The sequence below is a fragment of the Punica granatum genome, chromosome 2, assembly GCF_007655135.1.
Source record: "Punica granatum isolate Tunisia-2019 chromosome 2, ASM765513v2, whole genome shotgun sequence".
Lineage (NCBI taxonomy): Eukaryota > Viridiplantae > Streptophyta > Magnoliopsida > Myrtales > Lythraceae > Punica > Punica granatum.
In genome coordinates, this window is record NC_045128.1 from 5,465,729 (window position 1) to 5,488,668 (window position 22,940).

At 37.0% G+C, this 22,940-nt stretch overlaps 2 protein-coding genes across 4 annotated transcripts; both read left to right on the plus strand.

Annotated features, from left to right (window-relative positions):
- Positions 1 to 1,511: 1,511 nt before the first annotated feature.
- LOC116195506 (TMV resistance protein N-like) lies at positions 1,512 to 11,148 on the plus strand. 2 transcript variants are annotated; one of them, XM_031524742.1, is made up of 6 exons: positions 1,512 to 2,100; positions 2,221 to 2,735; positions 7,389 to 8,490; positions 8,581 to 8,868; positions 8,958 to 10,722; positions 10,817 to 11,148. In XM_031524742.1, exons 1-5 carry the CDS (start codon positions 1,945 to 1,947, stop codon positions 10,704 to 10,706), a joined length of 3,810 nt encoding a protein of 1,269 aa, XP_031380602.1. In that variant the 5' UTR covers positions 1,512 to 1,944; the 3' UTR covers positions 10,707 to 10,722; positions 10,817 to 11,148. The 2 variants fall into 2 exon arrangements, with proteins under 2 accessions (XP_031380602.1, XP_031380601.1); XM_031524741.1 differs by having other exon boundaries at positions 1,517 to 2,100; positions 2,218 to 2,735.
- A 4,501-nt stretch (positions 11,149 to 15,649) lies between these two features.
- LOC116195508 (TMV resistance protein N-like) lies at positions 15,650 to 21,048 on the plus strand. 2 transcript variants are annotated; one of them, XM_031524744.1, is made up of 6 exons: positions 15,650 to 16,108; positions 16,222 to 16,715; positions 17,096 to 18,119; positions 18,294 to 18,581; positions 18,683 to 20,452; positions 20,546 to 21,048. In XM_031524744.1, the coding sequence occupies exons 1-5, from the start codon at positions 15,953 to 15,955 to the stop codon at positions 20,444 to 20,446; spliced, it is 3,726 nt and encodes a 1,241-aa protein (XP_031380604.1). In that variant the 5' UTR covers positions 15,650 to 15,952; the 3' UTR covers positions 20,447 to 20,452; positions 20,546 to 21,048. The 2 variants fall into 2 exon arrangements, with proteins under 2 accessions (XP_031380604.1, XP_031380603.1); XM_031524743.1 differs by having other exon boundaries at positions 15,662 to 16,108; positions 17,015 to 18,119.
- The last annotated feature ends 1,892 nt before the right edge of the window (positions 21,049 to 22,940 follow it).

Here is a 22,940-nt window from a genome sequence, read left to right on the forward strand (position 1 = left end):
TATATTAATTAATGGGCTGTTAGCATGTACCACAAATGTAAAACCCTCATTTTCCAAATGTGTACTTGGTATCCAGAAGTCTAATAAGTCTTGACTAATCCAACTCAGGAGATTGAGCATTAAGGGCATGTTTGAGAGTTGGATTTGGAAGGAGAAGGAGGGAGAGTGTTCTCCCCTATCTGGGAGAGAAAGGGAGGAGGGATTAATTTGAAAGGTACACCCTGTCTATGTCAGTCTTCATCTTTATTATTTTTTATGGTAATAAGGAAGGCCCATGGATCTCGTATAAGAATAGGAATTAAAGCGAAATAAATGGATACATAAAGTTTCACTAATGATGATCGAACTTAGGGCCTCTTGATTCCGATTCGGCGCGATATGCCACGGCATCAAGACCTCTTCCTTTGTCCGTCCTCATCCAGACGGAAAGAAAAAGAAAAAAGAAAGTGGCCAGGGTGATGCTCCCACCATAGAGTGTTCCACGGAAAAGGAATTGATTCTCAGCAAACATCGATTGGGCATAAGGAGATCGATTCGGCCGTCCTATTTCATTATCCTAGCATTCACAATATTTGCAGCATGCATACTCAATATATGCTTTTCGAAAAGATAGAAATTTTACGATCACGATAACAATTGTGGTCACGCAGATAAGCAGTAAAGCAGAAGGAAAATGTCCTTGTTTTCTTCTATCTTTCCCCCTTTCAGTGGTATGTGACAAACTGTTGTTTAAAAAGAAAAAAGAGGTTTTCTATTGAAGGTATATCTGTTATAGACAACACTTTCTACTTCATGAAGCCTTAGGCTGTCGATTGTAAGTGAAAAGAGACACTAGCCTTACTCTATATTTTCTTTTCGAACAGGGGAAAGCATGACAGGATAAGGTAAAAGAGAAAGAAACTTTGATGACAATGTCGGAGCTATAATTCAACGTGAAAACAATTGATAAACAATATTTTCCCACTAAATATCAGAAGTGGAAAAAACAGTTTCACACCTTCATAATGACCGAATACTATCTATGATTACCAACATGGGTTGGTTCAAGCAGTTGAACAATTGTTCTACTTAAGCAAAGTCTCGGTTCGAGTCCTTGGAATGCAGAAAATTCACTCTGAGAGAGCTTTATCCTTTAGTGGAACCCAACTTGACTGGATTAATCGGGATCCAATTGAACTTTTGCATATTTTAATGTAAGATTTCTCCGTTGGCATCTACTGCCATGGTGAATTCTAATGAAAAGCGTTCTCCTCGGCACCACACTTTGCCTATTGCAGTCTGTGCAATTGCATCGGTTGTTATCTCTGCTTTCATTGGTACCCGTTTCTTCTTCAAGAAGAGACAGCAGAATCCTAGGTCCAGTGGGAATGATGAGAAGACTTCGATGGATATAAAGAATAAAGTGATCTGTATATTGCTTTTTGTTTGTAATTCTACAATAACGAAAAGCTACCGACTCCCTTAACCAAATATATAGAAGAGAAATCAATTCAAACTTTATAGATACAAACATAACAATTAGTTACCATCTTATTGCGTAGATAGATGAGGCTTATGGCCTCATTCTGTTTGAAAATTGAAAAGTGAAAGGGTAAAACCATGGGATCCGGCAATGCTTGAAGTATAGGAAAGGCCAAAGCTCCCCAAGCCGCGTGAATCATGGCGATAATATGCTGCCACGAGATGGGCATTAGTATGGAATTTTCATGTCTTCACATCCTTCACCCACATTGAAGAAAGAAGGAAAGCATATATGCTCAAGTGATGTGTGATCCACAGGAAAGGAATTGATTCCCAGCGACCAGGGATGGGGCATAAGGAGATTGATTCTCCTGTTCTATTTCATCATCCTAACATACACATTTTGCCGTGAGAGTGAGTCTAGAGCTATCTTGTCTTTCTGTTTGCCGCCTACAAGAAAGGAAAGAAGAGGAAATTACTGCTATGGCATCTGACGAGCCCCCTAAGTACCGTGCTTTGGTTATTGCAATCTACGCAACAGCATCGGTCCTAGTCGCTGCTTTCCTGGGTGCTCGTTTTCTGCGCAAGAAGAGATGGCAAAATGGCGAATCCAGAGGGACAAATGGGAACAATTCGCAGGTATTGCAATCCACCTGCAGATATGCGGGCTTTAACATTAAAAACCATGGGATGCGCTGTTTCTTAGACTTACGATGTCTTGTGTGTATCTAATTATTATGATATGTCTTGTTGCAGCAGCAGCAGGTAGATGGAAGCCACAACGTTCCATCGTCCTCATCCTCAGACAATCCAGTGGCGGGCCATGAGTTTGAAATCTTCCTGAGCTTCAGGGGGACCGACATCCGGAAGACATTCACAGACTACCTTTACCATAGCCTCATCGACGCTGGGCTCCGCACCTTCAGGGACAATGAGGAGCTCCGTGTTGGGGAGGAGATCGGTCCCAAGCTCATGAAGTCAATCAAGCAGTCAAGGATCGGGATCCCCATCTTCTCTGCAGATTATGCATCGAGCAAGTGGTGCCTCATGGAGGTGGCAGAGATGTTGAAGTCCATGAAGGAGAGGAAACAGATGATCATGCCAATATTCATAGATGTTACGCCCGATGATGTCCAACATCAGACGGGGAGTTACGCCGACTCGTTCTCCTCGCATGAGAAGAGATTCGGTCCGGAGAAGGTCCAAGGGTGGAGGGATGCTCTGAAGGAAGTCGTGAAGTTGAAGGGTCTGGAACTGGCCAAAGTGGCAAACGGGTAAGTCTTTGCTGCAGAAAGTTTTTGACTTCTCGGTTACAAAGGGAGGCAGGGCACAGAAGAATGATAACTAAAAAGTTGCTAAACATAATTTATCCAAGGAGGAACAAAATTTTGTCATACTCTATATTGCGTATCAATATTTCATTCAGATAATAAAACTGACTATATTTTGTAATAAATTTGCCTTTAATCAATGTACCAAAGTATCTATATCTATGTTGGATTATTGAATGAAATTTTCTTGGTTTTATTAATTTCTATTATACTTTTAAATGTAAAAAAAAATTATTTTATTTTTTAAAAGACATTCTTGATAAGAAAAAATGAAAAGAGAATTTTTTTTTTTAGTTTTCTAATGAGATACTACCAGTCACATAATATTTAATAAATCACAGATTCTTATATTTTGAAATTGAATGATGTGTTTTTTAAGACATAAATAGAACATAATATTTTTTAAACTTTTTGAGAAGATGTCACTATCTAATAATATTTAATAATCATGACTTTTTGAATAAAAATTAATGTTATTAAAATAAATAAATAAGTATATATTTATATATGATATGAGTTTATTCATATATCTGTTAATATATGGATGCAAGAGCCATCTTTAATATAGTTTCACACTGAATTTCCAATTTTCAAAACTGAATGAATATTTTCTGATAGGATATGGATATGCCTGAATGTTTTTGAAACGCTCAAGAAGATCTTATTATCTAGTTCAATATTAAATTATCTTGAATTTTTTATTTATGATAAAATTAATATCTTATAACATCCATATTAATAAATATATATTGATATCTGTATTGATAAATATATAATGATACATGTATTTATTCATAAGATAAGTATATTAAAATAAATAAATATATTTCTTATGATAATATATGTTTGCATGGGTGATGTATAATATAATTTTTTACTACTTTCATTGTAGAAATTCTATTAACATTAGTAATGTGTATCTAATCTAATATATTTTTATTGATTGTTAATTATGATTTATAATAGTATAAAACATGCATATGACATAAAATAATTTTTTTTAAAAGTAGATCACGACTGTACCCCGTGCAGCACATAGAGACTTTACGATTAGTATATCTGAAAATGGAGCTATGGTCTTCCTCACCATATGGTCTCAAAATGGCCAAATTGTTGAACGGAAGTTTTCAAATTTTGATTTTTTTTATAAATTTTAATGAATTATAAATGTTCAGTAAATAAATATTATATAAGAAGATATAGATAAAAGATAAAATATTTTATAATTTTATAATTTTTATGATTTATTTTCATAATGTATTTCTAATTTTTCAACTTCAGAGTCATTTTTTAAATTTTTTAGCTTTTATTTAATGAAATCATTTAATAATTATGATTATTTAGTTTTATTTTAAATAATTTTTTTGATAAGGTATATTTATTGATATATTATTTTCAATATTTTGAAGTTCTAAAGTACCTCATAATAAATGTCAAATTTCAGATTCTTTATATATTCTTTTATAATTTTTGAAATTTTAGTTCTCAAACTTTTACTTTTATATTTTAATATATTATGCGAAGATGCGATGTGAGATTTACTGACTCAATCCACCGTCGTATCATAAGTAAGAAATATACTCAGAAATAGCGACCAACTTCGCCATTAAAAACATGCATATAAAGTAAGCCTTACCTTATTGTGAAATTTAATTACCATTATCATATATATTATATTATATTATATTATATTTTTATAATTGATTTTAAACTATCGTTCAACAATTTAAAACATGCATATATTACATAATAAAATTAACGGAAAAATGGATCACATTTTATACCATGTAGTGCACGCGCTTCTTATCTAGTATATATATATATGTGTGTGTATATGTATATATATGAAAGTGGAGTAATGATAGGCTGGTCTAATGGCATCAAAATGCCTGAATTGTTGAATAAAATTTTCTTAGAATCTTGAGTTTTTAGATATTTTTACTGTAATTTTAAATAAATATGATCAAATAATACCTAGATAAAATATAGTATCCATCAATTTTTCAATGTGATGTTGTTAGTTACAAAATATTTAATAAATTGCAGATTTATTAAAGAATATAGCTTGAATTTTCTAATAATATTTATTATCTACCTAATATATAATAAATCTTGATGATTCTTTTGATTTTTATAGTATTATGTACTAAGTTACGAAGGTTAGATAAATGTGGTTAATTATAGAGTAATTTTTTTTTTAATATTTTAGATTTATTTTCTTAATGTAGTTTTAAATTTTCAAATGATATATCTTGGACTAATGCCTTCAAAATGCTCGAATTGTTGAATGAATTTTTCTTTCAAATTTTTTAGTTCTTAAATAATTCTTAACGATTTAATCTTTTTAATCTTAAACAAATATTATTTGATAAGATCTATATAAAAGATAATATACTTTTAATTTTTTAAATAGGATGATGTTTGTTAGAGAATATTATTTATTTAATCAATAAGAATTTTTCAACAGGATAAAATTTGATTTTTCTTGTAAGATTTTATTAACTACATAATACATTAAATATTACTGAACTTATGAAGTTTTCCCATTTTTATAATAAATAAATTACATTTTTATTTTATTTTTTTGTTTAAATGTGTGGTTATTTACAGATAGTTTTTGAATTTTTAATATCTTAGATTGTTTGTATAATGTAATCTTTTTGTGGGCACCTTGGTGGCCAAGACCAAAGGGCCTCGACAAATCTTATTCGAGTCAATTTGACCATCTGATGGGTAAATCTCTCACATCATTGATTATTTAATATATCATATTGCTTGTGTAATTTATTTTTGGTTTTAAAATTTTCAAATGATAAATCTCGAATTTTTAGTTTTACTTATTTTTTTATTTCGATAAATATTTTTATGATAACATGTGGTTATGCACAAAATATTTTTATATTTTCCAAAATCTTAAAATAAACCTAAGATCAATGTGAAATTTCGAAGTATATTTAGTTCTTAATTTTTTAAATGTTTTATTTTTTTGAAATTGTTTTCAAATTTTTAACTTGAAAATAAGTTATGTTATTTTTTTAATAATATTTGGTGAGTTTTATTAACCGGATCTATCGCCTTATCATATATAAGAAATACTTATCACAGATTGTGATCAGTCTTACTATTAGAAAAATATTGTTATAAAAAAAGAGGTAACGATTTATTGGTAAATACACAATCTACTAACATATGAATATACATTATCGTAATCTTCCTTCATATAATTTTTTTTCTTACCTTATTAGTGATATTCAAGAACCATTACTCATATGTACTTTATAGTATATTTGTATAATTAATTACAATTTACGACACGCAAATATTATATAATATAAAATTGATGAAAAAGTTGGATCACATTTTATACCATACAATGCACGGACTGCATGCCTATATGAGATGTATTTATATATATATATATATATATATTAAAATTGACGAAGATTAACAGATGTACTTTAGTTAATGCAATATAAAATAGTAAATACTATTTCCAAAATATAAATAATAATATAATTTAGAAATACTAAATGGTAAATTATTGGAAAGTACAACTTTTAAATATATATAAATTAAGCATCAATAAATCATTAGGTTAAGAAACTCATGTGGATACTAAATAGATTGATGCAATACAAGATCATCACTTACAAAAAAAAAAATTAAATTCTGCCAAGATAGCATATAATATATAAAGATTATGATTAAAATTGTCTTAATCACTTTTAGTTTTCTTCATACGGTCTTTATATATTTTACAGACAAGTTTGATGGTCATGTTAGAATGAATTAATTTTATGCAAAACTAATATCATATTTTAATATTATAAATGGGTGAATATTAAATATATAAACAGAACAACCCCCTAAGCCAGTTGACAAATAAAGTAAACAATACTTTTTTTAAGGGAATAAGAAGAAAAGAAATTATCACGTCAAAACGTCCGCAAACAAACTTTAATCAATCAATTAGCAGGGTAAGAATAAAAGAAAAATCGGTTTTCTTTTTAAAATTAACATGAAACTGTCTCTTTCTTCTTCTTTTTTAATGAAACTATCTTTTTTGAAAGGAAAATTGTGCATTTGTGTTATTTTTAATTGGAAAATCTGATCTTTTTATCTTGAAGCGGGCCCGTAGTTTTTTTAGTTAACCACCGTATAATTTCCACTAAGCTAAAGAAGTTTGTAGCAGTGGAAATTTAGGAAGGCAAACAATTATATGAAATAAACAGATGAAAAAGTTTTATTTGCACATAAGAGTCAGTATAGAATATTCTAACGAAAAACTAACAATGTATGAATTACTATTAGCAATTAAAAAAAATAAGATTTTCATAATGTTGTTTATATTCCAATATAAAAATTTACTTGGAAATAAAAATATTCACAAACAATGACATAGATTATAATAGGCCAATTGTACAATTAATATGAAAAATATGGTTTGAAATTCAATACTAATTACATATGTTTCTTAGGTAAGTCAATCTGCACAAATTAATTAACCCCAGCAATATTATGATTTTTCTTAGAATTTCCTGGATTGCCTTTTTTTTTTTTAACTAGACCTGATGATGACAATATTTGTCTTTGCAGACATCAAGGTGAGTTTATAAAGTTAGTTGTTGCAAGGGTCATCAGAGAATTGAAGAAATATCACTTGGATGTGAGTAATGTCTTAGTAGGAATCGAGGATCGTGCAGAAGAACTCATGAAAAAGTTAGAAGTTGGCATTGATGACGTTCGGGTCGTCGGGATTTGGGGCATGGGCGGCATAGGGAAGACAACACTTGCCAAGTTTGTCTACAACCAAATCGTAGACAATTTTGAAAGTAATTCTTTCCTTAAAAACATCCGAGAAACAACCCGGAATCCTAGAGGGCTTCAGTACTTACAGAGTAAATTGGTCTCCGACATACTAAGGCGTGAGCCGGAGGACTATGCTAATGTAGAGGAAGGAATTAATGTGCTTAAGGAAAGGCTTCGTGATAAGAAAGTCCTTATCCTTCTCGACGATGTTGATCGCATTGACCAGATTAAAGCCGTGGCAGCAGATGTCAGTTGGTTCAAACGAGGAAGCAGGATCATGATTACGACCAGAGAAAAGGAAGTCCTGGATCATTTTCAAGTGCATGATCCATACGAAGTTGTGTTATTGGACAAAGATCAAGCTTTTGAGCTCTTCTGCAAGCATGCATTCGGAGATAAATTGCCCAGACCTGACTTGGTTGAACTAGCCTGGCAGATTGTGAACAGAGTGGGAAGGCTTCCTCTGGCTCTTGAGGTTATCGGATCATTCTTATCCATCTACCGTGAGAAAATGGATATATGGCATGGTACGATAGAGAAGTTGAAGATAAAACCTAACATGGATGTCCAAGACAAGTTGAAGATCAGTTACGAGTCGTTGGATCGTGAGCAAAAGGAGATGTTCCTTGACATTGCGTGCCTTTTCATCGGAATAGATGTCAGGCTAGTAATACCCATGTGGAACGATGCTAATTTTTTTCCAGAAGTGGGAATTGAGATCCTCCAACTGAAGTCGTTGATCAAAATCGGAGATGACAATAAGATATGGATGCACGATCAACTTAGAGATCTCGGCAGAAGCATTGTTGAACAAGAAGACAAAGAACCGGGACAGTGGAGTAGGCTGTGGCACAATGAAGATGCATTCAATGTATTAGTGGAAAAAGAGGTGTGTAATTTTCAATTTATTGAGATTGGTTCATGAAAACATTTTGACTGTTTAAGTCCGGTTTTCATTTTCAATGTTTTTGATGAGTAGGGAACATCAAAAGTGGAAGCCATCAGTCTAGAAGGATATCATTTCAGCGAGGAAGCAGATTGTCTTGACGATGAGATGTTTAGGAAACTGTCGAGGCTGAGAATTCTTGAACTCGACGGTGCAAGGCTTGATGGGAACTTTGAGGGTCTTTTCCATCAGCTGAGATGGTTGAGTTGGCACAGAGAGAACGTATCTCCGCCAGAAAATTTAACCCTGAAGAACTTAATTGTTCTCGATCTATCACGGAGCTTAATTCATGAAGATTGGATTGGTTGGAGCTCGATTAAGGTCTCACCTCTTACTCTCAACTATGAATGATTTCTATCAATGTGATTCCATCCAAATTTTTTCTTACATCTCTTTTTTGTGTTCTTCAGTTTGGATTAAAGCTCAAAGTTCTCAATCTCATGAATTGCCAAATAAGCAGAACTCCTGACTTCTCAGCATTTCCAAGTTTAGAGAGCTTGATTCTCGAATCCTGCGAGCAGTTGGTTTGGGTTGATCCGTCAATAGGACTTCTAAAGAACCTGATCCTTTTAAATTTGAGGAAATGTCAGAGCCTGGTGAAGTTGCCTGAAGAATTGGGTTCCATGGAGTCACTAGTCGAGTTTCTCATTGATGATACAGGGGTGGAAGAAGTACCTATATCTAGAGGTATGAAGAAGCTAGAAGTTCTATCAGCCAATCATTGTAGACATCTTGTTGAAATTCCCACATCTATTGGATCCCTCATGAACCTGAGGAGACTATCATTAATAGGTTGCGGATTAGACAAACTTCCGGACTCCATTGGGCAGTTAACCTCATTGGTTGAACTGATCTTGTCATACAATGCATTCGGAAGATTGCCGGATTTCGTTGGTGATCTACATGATTTGGAATTGCTGAAGATTGATCACACATATATCACTTGTTTACCGGGTAACCTGGGAAGCCTGAAGAAGCTCAAAGTGCTTGACGCCTCATGGTATGAATTGGAGGGAGAAAGAGAAATTTCCGATGAAGTTTTGAGTCTATCCTCTTTGAGGGTCTTGAAATTTTGTGGGATAAAGAGCCTCCCTGCGAGTATGAGAGCACTCTCATGCCTGGAAACTCTTCATTTAGGAGGCTGCCAGAATCTTCAGACCCTCCCTGAGCTTCCATCTAGCTTAATTAGTCTAACAGTCGAAGCCTCATCAAAGCTGACTTCACTGAACCTCGCAAACTTGGTTAATCTGAAAGAATTGAGTTTGTCTGGGGATTTCGAGGTCAAAGAGGAATGCCTCTCTGGCCTAAGGAAACTTGAGAAATTGACTCTGCACTCAGTGAAGACGTATACATTACCGGGAGAGATAGATTTATTTCTCCGTCTTAAAGAGCTTTATATTCTTTATTGCAGGGAACTTAAATGTCTCCCCACACTTCCCTCGAGTCTTTCATTTTTGAGAATTGAGCACTCCGACTCACTTGAGAGGTTGCCAGACCTTTCAAACTTGAATACCTTGTCAAAACTAGAGGTATTATTTTGCTCCAAGATCAGAGAGATCGAAGGCCTTGGCAGTCTCATGTCCCTGAAAATTCTGTCGACAGATGGCAGCCCTTTAACTAAGCTAGACGGTCTCGAGAGGCTTGAGTTTTTAACTGCTCTATCTGCCGGTTTTTCTGAAGTTGAAAGGCTTCCCAACTTGTCAAAGTTGAAGAACTTGCAGTCCCTAATTGTACCGTGCAGCAGTAAGCTAGTTGAGATTCAAGGTCTGAGCTGTTTGGACAAGCTAAAAACTTTATGTATTGACAGCTGCACGTCGCTCGAAGGCTTGCCTGAACTACCAAAGTCATTGGAGGAATTATTCCTTAGAGGCTGCGAGCAATTTAGCCAAATTGAGGCGGTTGCAGGATTGGAATTATTGCAGGCATTGGAGATAAGCAGGTGCAGATCGCTCAGGAAGTTACCGAACCTATTGAAGTTGCAAAGGCTGGAAAGCATCATAATGCGAGAGTGTGAGAACATCACAGAAATTCCAGGACTCGAGGAACTAAGTAATCTACGGAGGTTGAGCATCTTTGGATGCAAAGCACTTAAGTTACCCGATCTTTCAAAGCAGCAGAGTAACGGACTGCGAATCAATATGACGATGAAACAATGGTAACGCGTTTAAACGAAAGGTTCGTCCCATTCCTTCGATTAGACGCCTTTTCTTTTTTACATTCAGCCTCATTTGAAGTTGTTTGCTCTTATGAATCCCATCATTGTTTGCAGGAAATGGAACCGGCTGCTTGAAAATTATCCTTCCCGTACTATGAAGTGAAGCTTTTACTTTTGTGCATGTGGATGTGGTTTTCTCCGCAAATGTAGTATAATATTTTAGAAAATGAAGAACTGACTGCTGTTTATGTTACAAAATGGGGCTGAGTTGAAACCAAAAAAGAGGACAGACAGAACACAAAGACGATGAAGTTCTAAACCCAGCAGATTGTCGCATAACAGAAGGTGTTGTGAGCGTGATGAATACAGGAGGTTGTACTGTTTTATATAAATTGCTGTGACTGGAAATGTTCAGATGTGAATGAAGTACAATCATGTTAATAGAACAGAGGTTTTCATCATTTGTCAACTTATATCATGGTCGTGAGATAAATTATGAGAAACCATGTCACAGGATATGTGGGGTGCATGCGAGGTCGACAGTAGTAAAACGTATTTTGAAGAATTCATCCAGCGGATGCTCGGAAAAGGAAAAGTGGGTCAACGAAACGTGGGAGTTGTTTGAGCAATGTAAATTGCTTCGTATACGTATATGGTTAGAAATGTTAGTGTAATGGTCAGCGAGTGCCTTGTCAGGCCGACCCTGTGATCATGGGTTGGTTTTGTTTTAAAGTCTGGCCACAAGCCAATGTTGACAAGGATTTTTTTGGGCTTCTTCTGCACTCAGAATGCAGAAAACTGATTCTGGATATTCTAAATAGCGGCATTGTAATGTAATCATGTTAATCATTCTTGTTCTGCCAACGGTATCCTCCTTCATATGAGAATAAATAAATCTGCTCTTGGAATGAAGAACTAGTTTGCTTCGACCTGATAAACTTATCATGACTGGAGTTGTGCTGAGTAGATCTTGTAATGTATTGATTTTAAGAGTTAACTGAAGCAGATCGACGGATAATAACCTATCAAAAGTTCTGTTTCATAAATTTGGAACAGGTGATGACAGGACAATAAATATCTCCCATCCTAGTAGCTGTGAATTGTCAAACAGAGTGGATGCGCAGAGATTAGTCAACTATAATCCATTCAAGGATGAAAAATGTTGCATTAAGCGGCATATTATTCCAATTTGCACATGAAACATGAAATTCGACATTGCTAAAGGATGTAGAGAATGAAGAAAATCAAATATAATATGAGAGGATAGAAAAGAGATATCGAAACGTGATGGCCAAAGGCCAAAGCCAAGGGAGTTTATTATTTAGATTGACTTACGGACCCATGGAATACTGAGAATTACTAGCCTATTTATATGCTCAGGAAGCAATTGGACTAGGATAGAAATAATATCAAAATACTATCATAAAATTCAAATGCGATACTAGTAAATCCTGATGATATCAATTAAACTAATTGATTGATACAATCTTATTCAAATGTTATATTTCCTAATATGATAAACTAATATCTCCAATACCCCCTCAAGATGAACATGGAGTGCAATAGAATATTCATCTTGCACATGATTTTAATCTCCATAATTTCATGATCTGCAATTGAACAATAACTTTCATCTACAACCAAATTTTTCAGTGATGATAACAAGGAGTTTCTTTGACCCCAACAAAAGCTCTCCATTCTTTCTTAGACGGAGGCGATATGTGTGATCGATGCACGCATTTCAAATGCCGACTATAATTGGTGGTTGCAGCATGCTTGTCCCAATCAACTCGCTCTGATACCATAAAGGATATAGAGAATTGATACAAAACTCACACACATAATTGTGTGGTGATTGTTCTTATTTATAGATCAAGATTATAACCTATTGGAGAGAATCAAGGATATGAATAGATATAATCTAAGAGATTATGGGGAATCTTTTATATTTATGGGATGTTAATCATTATGTAATATTATGTTTCTATATTGGTTATATTGGAGATATTAGTTTATCATATTAGGAAATATAACGTTTGAATAAGATTGTGTCAATCAATTAGGTTAATTGGTATCATTAGAATTTACTAGTATCGCATTTAGATTTTATGATAGTATTTTGATATTATTTCTATTCTAGTCCGATTGCTTCCTGAGCCTATATATAAGCTAGTAATTCTATGTATTTGATGAGTCAGTGAATCAGTCTAAATAATAAACTCCTCTGGCTTTGGCCTTTGGTCACCACGTTTCAATATCTCTTTTCTCTCCTCTCATATTATATTTGATTTTCTTTATGGTATCAGAGCAGGACGATCTTAGTACTGACTGACCATCTACTAATTACATTCTTTGCCGGCGTGTCCGGCTTTAACCAAATACGCCCGGCAAACTCAATTTTGCTCAACACTCCATTTTTGTTCTACCTCAATTCTCTCAAGGTTACCAAGGCTCTTCCGACATCCCAATTCTCCAAAACCTCATTGATTTAGTAGCAAGCTCCAGTGCTTCCTTCCTCCTTCTCCCCCTTACACAAGCACATTCCATAACCTCTACTATTTTTCACTCACTTCTGGTGGTCTTAACCCTCTTTCAGGACCATCCTCTCCTTTCAGGTCGCTCTCTCATTTTGAGGTCGTCTTTGCTGACTCTCTTTCTTGGTAAACTCATCAATTTGGCCCTCTCTATGTCAAGACTTGATTTTCTATCAGGACCTGGTTTTCTATCTCCTCTGCTGAGTTGAGTTGAGTTATGTTCCTCATTAATCTCTCACTGCGAACAAAGTTCATTTCTTTTCTTCTTGTGGGCCATTCTTACTCCTGCTCCTCAGATCTAGTCACGATCTTATCATCTTAAAGCTCCCTCTAAAAGGTGTCCCTTTTCATCTTTCTTTCAACATCTCTTTCAAGCCACAACGGATCGACCCATACCGAACAAGTTCCAGTTACATTTTCAGCTTCTCTATTTCAGGGACCGTTTCGCTTACGAGGGAGTAATGTAAGTCATCACTAATATTGGATTTCCACTGGTCTAGCATTTTGATTTCATCAGTCTCTCTACAAAAAATGTTTCACTCAGGACAAATTCAAGCTCAACGTCCGAGATCTCCCGTTGTGCTTGTGGGGGAGTATTAGAGAGAAATTGGTACAAAACTCACACTCAGAATTGTAGGGAGATTGTTCCTATTTATAGATCATGATTATAACCAATATAGAAATATAATACTACATAATAATTAACATCCCATAAATATAAAAGATTTCTTAATCTCCTGGATCATATCAATCTCTATCATTGATTCTCTCCAATACTCCCCCACAAGCACAACGGGAGATGTCAGACATTGAGCTTGAATTTATCCCCTGAAACATGCTGTAAAGAGTGACTGATGAAATCAAAATGCTAGACCAGTGGAAATCCAATATGAAGTGATGACTTGCATTACTCCCCGATAAGCGAAACGATCCCTGAAATAGAGAAGCTGAAAATGTGAGTGGAACTTATTCGGTATGGGCCGGTCCATTGTGGCTTAAAGGAGATGCTGAAAGAAAGATGAGAAGGGACACCGTTGAGAGGGAGCTCAAGATGATAAGATTGTGGCTAGATCTCGGGAGTAGCAGTGGGAGTGGACCACAAAAAGGAAAGAAAGGAACTTTGTTCGGAGCGTGAGATTAATGAGGAGCATAGCTCTACTAAACTCAGGAGAGGAGATAGGATAAAAGACTAGGTCCTGACGTGGAGAGGGCCAGGCTAATGAGTTTACCAAGCGAGAGAGTCAGCAAAGACGGCCATAGAATGATAGAGTGACCTGGAAGGAGAGGATGGCCCTGAAATTGGGCTAAGACCACCGGGAGAAAGTGAAAAATAGTAAAGGATTTGGAATATGCTTGTGTAAGGGGGAGAAGGAGGAAACAAGCACGAAAGCTTTCTGTTGAATCAAGGAGGTTTTCGAGAATTGGGATGTCGAAAGAGCCTTGGTTGCCCTGAGAGAGTTGAGGTAGAACGAAAATGGAGTGTTGTGCAAAATTGAGGTTGTCGGGCGCGCTCGGTTAAAGCCGGACGTGCCGGCAAAGAATGTATTTAGCGGAAGTCTCAATCAATACCAAGATCATCCCACTCTGATACCATAAAGGATATAGAAAATTGGTACAAAACTCACACTCATAATTGTATGGAGATTGTTCTTATTTATAGATCATGATTACAACCAATATAGAAATATAATATTACATAATAATTAACATCCCATAAATACAAAAGATTCTCCATAATCTCCTACATCATATTAATCCCTATCATTGTTTCTCTCCAATAATTGCCATTAAGATCCTGTTCTGTATTTTAACTTTCTCGAGCCAGATCCGAGTTGCATATGATCACCATGTATTCTACCACAAGTTTAAGAAGTCCGCTGTTCATCAAACTTCATGAGATTAATGCAGGCCGTACCATTCTGATTGCAGGCTTCAGAAAAATTACAGAAGAACTGTACCAAACTTAATGGCATCTGGCAGCATGGCTTGAATGCATCGGAAAAAGAACAGCTAAATGCCATTTCCTACTTAGGCCATCATTCAATCTGGTCACCCATGGCCTCCTGCATTCTTTGATCGTATACAGGAAATATAAAGAAGAAGCCTTCATACTTTTGCTTTATAAAAGAGTAAAGAGACATATGGCTACAAGCATCCTACCATATTTCGGAAATACTTTTGCTTTGGCTGGTGGAATCTCTGTGTCTTGCTTATGAACGGCAAATTCAGAGATATAACTAGCAAAGTTGCATTCTCAATTATATGATAAGGACTCAAGGATCATTGCCGATATGTGCATGCTGAATTCTGGGTCTACATGTTCTGATGACAGTGTCCAAGTGATTAAATCCATTTAAGTCGAACTGTTATTTGGTTAGCACCCGAAAACAAAAAAGTAGACAGAAAAAGTTAACGACCTGTTGTTTTCTTCCATGGATCCTCTGTTTTTGGAGTTTCCACCTTATCCCACCAAAGAAGAAAAGTGACATTAGAGAGATACTTTAGACATAACTTGTAGCCTCAGCAAAAGCATTGATTCCGACCACATAACAAAGGGTCAAGAAGAGATTCTCCAGCCCGGTTTCAGTATTACATGATATGATTAAATTATATTGCTGTGACTCAAATCCTCACATAGATATTGTGCTGCAACAGTTCCTGCTTGTCTCTGTCTGCAGGCACTACAAAGGAAAGTAGGGTTATATGACTACTGCTAATGGCTTCCATTAAGGGCCATCAGCGACGAGCTTTGCCTATTGCTATCTGTGCTATCGCATCGGTCCTTGCCTCCATCTTCCTGGGCACTCATTTCTTCCGCAAGAAGAGATGGCAAAACGGGAATTCCACCGGGACGAGCTCCGATGTTTCTCAGGTAATCCGATCATTGTGTATTAAGTGTTAATGTCCTTGATTGGATCTGGTACATCTGCCCGCATTTTAGGAATAATAATTCTGGTGGAGATAATGTGTCGTATTCCACTGCAGCAAGAGATAGATGAGAACCACTCAGTTGATGCTGATATTGGCTATGAGTTCGAAGTGTTCTTAAGCTTCAGAGGTTCTGACAACCGCAAATCATTCACCGATTACCTTTACCATAGCCTGAAAGATGCAGGGGTGTGGGCCTTCAGAGACAACGAGGAGCTTCGTGTTGGGGAGGAGATTGGCCCAAAGCTCATGAAATCAATCAAGCAGTCAAAGATCTGCATCCCCATCTTCTCCAGGGATTATGCTACGAGCAAGTGGTGCCTCAAGGAGGTGACGGAGATGGTTAAGTGCATGAAGGAGAACAAACGGCTGATCATGCCGGTTTTTTTGGATGTTACTCCCGATGAAGTTCAACACGCAAGAGGGAGCTACGCTAAACCATTTTCTCAGCACGAAAGGAGGTATGGGCGAGAGGCAGTCCAGGAGTGGAGGGATGCTCTGAAGGAAGTTGTGAAACTGAAGGGCTTGGAATTAAATAAAGTGGCAAATGGGTAACTTATTCTGCTTAACAAGAAAATCAAGTTTCTCTCTGCATTAGTGATAGTAATGCTTATTACTTTCAAACTTTCCAGGAAATTTCAGGGCTTCAAAATGAATTTGAGTTACAGTTTTTAGCTGATTTTTGAGCTAAACAGCAACAATAATGAATTACACCATAAGCATCGTAATGAGTTACAGACTGAAGCTTTACTCCTAAGATAGGAATCTGCCTAGCGATAAATCAAATGCCAATCCATTCATCTGCTCTGTTGATCATTTTACTAATCTGGCCATCATTTTGTTTTTGTAGAAATCAGGGAGAATTCATAAACTTAATTGTTGCAACGGTTTTAAGAGAATTGAAGAAAGCGTACCTGAATGTGGGTGACAGGTTAGTTGGAATTGATGATCATGCTGAGGAAGTCATGAAACTGTTAGAGGTTGGCGTAAATGATGTTCGGATTGTTGGAATTTGGGGCATGGGAGGTATTGGAAAGACGACTCTCGCCAAGTTTGTCTACAACCAGATTGTGGAGAGCTTTGAACGTTGTTCCTTCCTCAGTGATATTCGGGATACCTCCAGAAATCCAACTGGTCTACCATATTTACAAAGTAAGCTGGTCTCTGACATATTAAGGCTTGAGCGTGAAGACATTGCTAATGTAGAAGAAGGAACTCAGGTGCTTAAGGATAGGCTTCGTGATAAAAGATCCCTCATTCTTCTTGATGATGTTGGTCATATTGACCAGCTTTCGGCTCTGGCGTCGGACCTTAGTTGGTTTGGTCCAGGAAGTAAGATTATCGTCACAACCAGAGAAAAGGAAGTTCTAGATCAGTTTCAAGTGCAAAATGCTTATGAAGTTCCGCTACTAAGCAAAGATCAAGCTTTTGAGCTCTTCTGCAAGCACGCTTTCAGAGATGACTTGCGTGCGAATGACTTTTTGGTTGAGGCTCGAGAAATCGTGAACATAACTGGAAGGCTTCCTCTAGCACTTGAGGTTATCGGCTCGTTTTTATCTGTATATCGTGGAAGAAAGGATATATGGGATGGTACGATAGAGCAGTTGAAGAGAAAACCGACCATGGATGTCCAAGATAAACTGAATATTAGTTTTGAATCATTATCTTCCGAGCAAAAGGAGATATTCCTAGATATTGCATGCCTTTTCAATGGGATAGATGTCAGGATTGTAACTCCCATGTGGGACGATTGCAAGTTCTTACCTGAAGTAGGAATCGAAATGCTCCTTCTAAAGTCTCTAATTAAAATTGGAGATAAAAAGGAAATACAGATGCACGATCAACTTAGAGACCTCGGCAGGCGCATTGTGGAGCAAGAAAACTACAGAGAACCAGGGTTAAGAAGCAGGATATGGCGCAGCGAAGAGGCAATTGATGTATTAATCGAGCAGGAGGTATGGCACTTTTCCATGAATATTATGACGCGTCTTTGTCAATTTGCATTGATTATCTGCTTTGAGATCAGTCATCTGTCAAAACTTTTCGACTACCATCTTTCTCAATTACTATTCCTGATAATAATCTAGAAAGATAATTTACTCAACATCCTTTTCAATGCTTTTGAGCAGGGAACATCAAAAGTTAAAGCCATCAGTCTAGAAGGATACCGATTTACAGAGGAAGAAGAGCATCTTACAGACGAAATGTTTAAGGATCTGCCGAGGCTACGGGTTCTTGAACTTGCTGGTGCTAAACTCGATGGAAACTTTCAGCGTCTTTTCTCTCAGCTAACGTGGCTTAGTTGGCAAGCGCAGAACACATCCCTGCCTGCCAATTTACATCTCAAGAAATTAATTGTCCTTAATCTATCAAGGAGCTCTATTCAAGAGGATTGGCTCGGTTGGAGCTCAATCAAGGTCTTGCCAGTTACTTTCAGTTAATATACATGATTCTTTAAAGTTAATACCAACTATAATAACTGTCATCAACAATTTTTCTCGTCTTCTCTGTTCTGCAGTTTGGGATAAACCTGAAAGCTCTTAATCTCACCGATTGCCCGATGAACACAACTCCTGATTTCTCATTGTTTCCAAGGTTAGAGAGACTGATCATTGAAGCCTGCAAGAATTTGACCTCCATTGATTCATCGATCGGGCTTCTCAAGTTTCTTGCTTTCTTAAACTTGAGGAAATGTTGGAGACTGACGAAGCTGCCTGAGCAGTTGAGCTCCATGGAGGAATTGACTGAGCTTCTCATTGACGCAACCCGCATAGAAGAAGTACCTATATCAGGAACTATGAAGAAGCTTGAAGTGCTATCTGCCAATAGTTGCAGATTTCTTAATCAGATTCCGGAATCCATTGGATCCCTTGTCAATCTGAAGCAACTGTCGTTAGAGTATTGTGTAAGACTGAAGGAACTTCCAGACTCCATAGGGCAGCTAACCTCATTAGTTGAGCTAACTTTGTCGTACAGCAGAGTAAAAGCATTGCCTGACTCGGTTGGAAATCTAAATAACTTGGAACTTCTCAAGATTGATAATATGGAAAGAACTTGTTTACCGGGTGACTTAGGAAATTTAGAGAAGCTCCAAGTACTCGATGCTTCGTGGTCTTCGCTGGAAGGGCAAATTCCTACCAACATTGAGAGGCTGTCGTTTCTGAAGGTTTTGAAATTAGACGGGATTAAGAGCCTTCCTGCAGATATCAGCAGTCTTTCTCAGTTGCGAACCCTTCGCTTAGGAGAATGCCAGAGTCTTCAGACCCTTCCTAGGCTTCCGTCAAGCTTAGTTAGTCTAACACTAGAAGCCTCATCAATGCCGACTTCCCCGGACCTCGCGCACTTGATTCATTTAAAAGAGTTGTTTCTTTCAGGGGACTTTGAGTTGAAGGAGGAGTCCCTGGCGGCGTTATTGAAATTGGAGAAGTTGTTCTTGAAATCCGTAAGGATCAGCACCTTGCCAGAAGCAGTAGCTGGCTTCCATCGGCTTAAAGAGATTGACATATCTGATTGTGCGGAACTCAAATGCCTTCCTGCACTTCCCTCGAGTCTGTATTTTCTGACAGTTAATAGTTGCGGTTCGCTTCAAAGGTTTCCAAACATTTCAAACTTGAAAAATCTGTCGCAGTTACATGTTGGGTTCTGTTCCACACTCAGAGAAATCGAAGGCCTAGGGGGACTCGTTTCACTGAAAATTCTCTGGACATCTCACAGCCCTTTAGCTAAGCTCGATGGCCTTGAAAGACTCGAGTCTTTAACCGAGCTGTCCGTTGAGTCTTGCGAAGTTGAAAGACTACCCAACTTATCCGAGTTAAAGAATCTGGAGCAACTAGATGTTTCAGATAGCAGAAAGCTAGTCGAGGTTCAGGGGGTTCAGGGCCTCAGCAATCTGCACAAACTGAAGAAGGTGAACTTCTCCCACTGCACATCCCTGGAAATTTTACCCAAACTACCCGATTGTTTGCAGTATCTATGGCTCCGGTACTGCGAGAAGTTGCACCAACTCGAGGCGCTTGACGATTTGGAGTCACTGGTGGAGTTGGATATAACTGGGTGCAAAGCAATTGAGAAGCTGCCGAACCTATCGAAGTTGCGTAGGTTAGAGTCTCTGATAATGAAAAGGTGCGAGATCATCACGGAAATTCAGGGACTCGAGGAATTGAGCAATCTCAAAGTGCTGGCTATCTATGGATGCAAAGCGCTTAAGCTGCCGGATTTGTCGAAACTACAGAGCAATGGGCTAAAGTTAGAAACTACTCAATCCAATTGCAGCATAGTTTAACCGAAGGTTCGCTCTGGATTTCTTTCACAAAACCTTCTATCGTTTTACTGATCTTTATTTTACGTGTTATGACTCCTGTCATTTAATATTTATCTGAAGGCAAGGGAAGGATTTGCTCGAAGTTGAAGCATGGAATTTATTTGCAAAACTTTTACCAGATGTACCTACCTGTTAAGGTACTAATACGTACTTTCTCTGGTTCTCCATTTTCCATGTAAAGTTAAATGATTGACGAGTTGAATTTGTCAAGCATCTACACGTTACCAAGTTCAAACATTCTCCAGTTTCGGGCTTCAAAACATGGCCGCAATATGCATACAGCAAAGAATTAACTTTGGTGCCTTAAGGCAGGGTTTAGAAGGATAGCCGTGAAAGCCTGGAACTCTGTTCCTATCATATATGCTGATTCATTGATTTTTGCAACCAGTACATGCATTGTAATCCAGCTCGAGGGCCCACTGCATTTTTTGCAATTTGAAAGAATAATCATAGGTTATGGTACTGAAATACCACCTGTTTTGCGTTTAACGTGGAAAGCACGTCAACTGGGGATTATTATTTTTTTTTGTAATAAGTAAAACAGTGGACAGTAGTGATGACAATATTATCGCCCCTCGCTACGTAATGTTCGGGTTTTTATGTTCAATCGGAAACATATCAGACGCCCCGTCAACATAGCACTACGAAGGATCTAGTATAGTTCGCAGAAATAGGAGATGACTCCAGCCGAAGCCAAAGAGCTCACACTGACATATGACCCCAGGGTATTCGAACTCGAGATTTGAGAGTCTCCAAACCACATGGGAGTGAGCTTGAAACCACAAAACCATCATCCCTATAGTTAATGGTCGTCAACTAGGAAGTTAATTCCACCTTTTCTTTCCAGTTTTCTTAAATGACAAAAATTATAGCACATAAAGGTATGACTTTCTGATTTAGTTGGGATTTTAGTATGACATCAATTATTCGGTAACAGTTGACTTGGGGTTGTTGGTGTCATGTGGCATAACATGATTGGACGAGTGAACTCCACATATTTTTATTTAAATAAAAATAATTAAAAATTTTAAAATAAAGTTAGAAAATGAAAGGGAGATTCAACTTAATTAGAGGAAAGGAGAGGAGGCCGGTGGTGGGGCCCAAATTTGGGCCACAACCCTCCTAATCGAGTTCCCCGGCCATGTTGTCGACGTGGCCACCAGCGCCGGCCTCTTCACCCCTTTTTCTCTAGTTCAACTCCTTCTCTCTTTTCCTATTGCCCAGCTATGATAATTATTGGTTTACAAATCGTCATAAAAAATTGTATACGTTACAGAAGTGAGTCGATGCATCAGAAACACTAGGGTCCAAAGTCCATGGCACCATATATAGGAGGGTTAATCACTCCGACTATACAAAATGTAACACTTTAGTATAATTTTTTTTTTTAACAATTTGGTATAAAACGTTTGAATTTGTTGCAATCAACTACACTGCGTCACATGTCCACTAATGCAGTCACAATTTAGTGAGGTGGCATCTCGAGATACACACTTCTGACCTGTCTTAAATTAAAAAATAAAAATTGATTTAAATTTTTAATCAAAGTATATAATAAAATAAGATAAAAAAATTAAAAAGAAAATCTCATCCTCTCATCTCCTCCGTCTGTCTCTCTCCTCTCTTCACTCCGCTCACTCGACTGATCATAGGGAGAGAGCCAGCTCTCAGGTGCCGATCACTTCCAATCTTCGAAGGCTTCAGCCTCTTTTATTTTAATATTTTAATAAGTAAGAAATAAATGAATTTAAAAAAAAAGAGGTGGGGGGGGGGGGGGGGGGGGGGGGGCGGCGGGTGCCCCCCGACAGAGCTCTCGGCGGCTCGGACCCCAACCAAGCAGGCGGACCCCAAATATACAGAAATAAGGATTAAAGGGAACCCTTTACTTTTGCTTTTGAATAATAAAGAGGGCATATTGCCCGCAATCGTATAAAGAAAGAAAACGATGGATGGACATGAAGAACCCTAACCACCGCTTCAGATAATAACGTTATTATGTTCTGCAAGAAAAAGGTAAAATTAGAAATTGGATCCCTTGTTTTCTTTTTGGAAGATCTATGTTTCTTTTTGGATGATCTATGGGTTCTTATCCAGTTTTTTGGGCCCGTTTGGTTTCATGATCAGATTTTAGAATCATGATTTTGATTATAACTTTACCCACTACACAACAAAAACACATATTTCTCAAGTCAAATTTATAATACCATCTCATTTGTCTTTTTTCACAATCAAAATCAAAATCAAAATCAAAGTTACTTTAACTCTGAAACCAAACGCCCCCTTAAAGTAAATGCTCATGGGACAAGTAACTCTGGACACAAGCCGTGTAGTGTGATCCAGTATGAAATATTCTTCCGTATAATGTTTGGAGAATGATTTAAACTTAAAACTTTCTCTTAATAGTCACATTTTTTATTTACCAAGATAATAATGAAAACATGATTAAAAAAGGAGT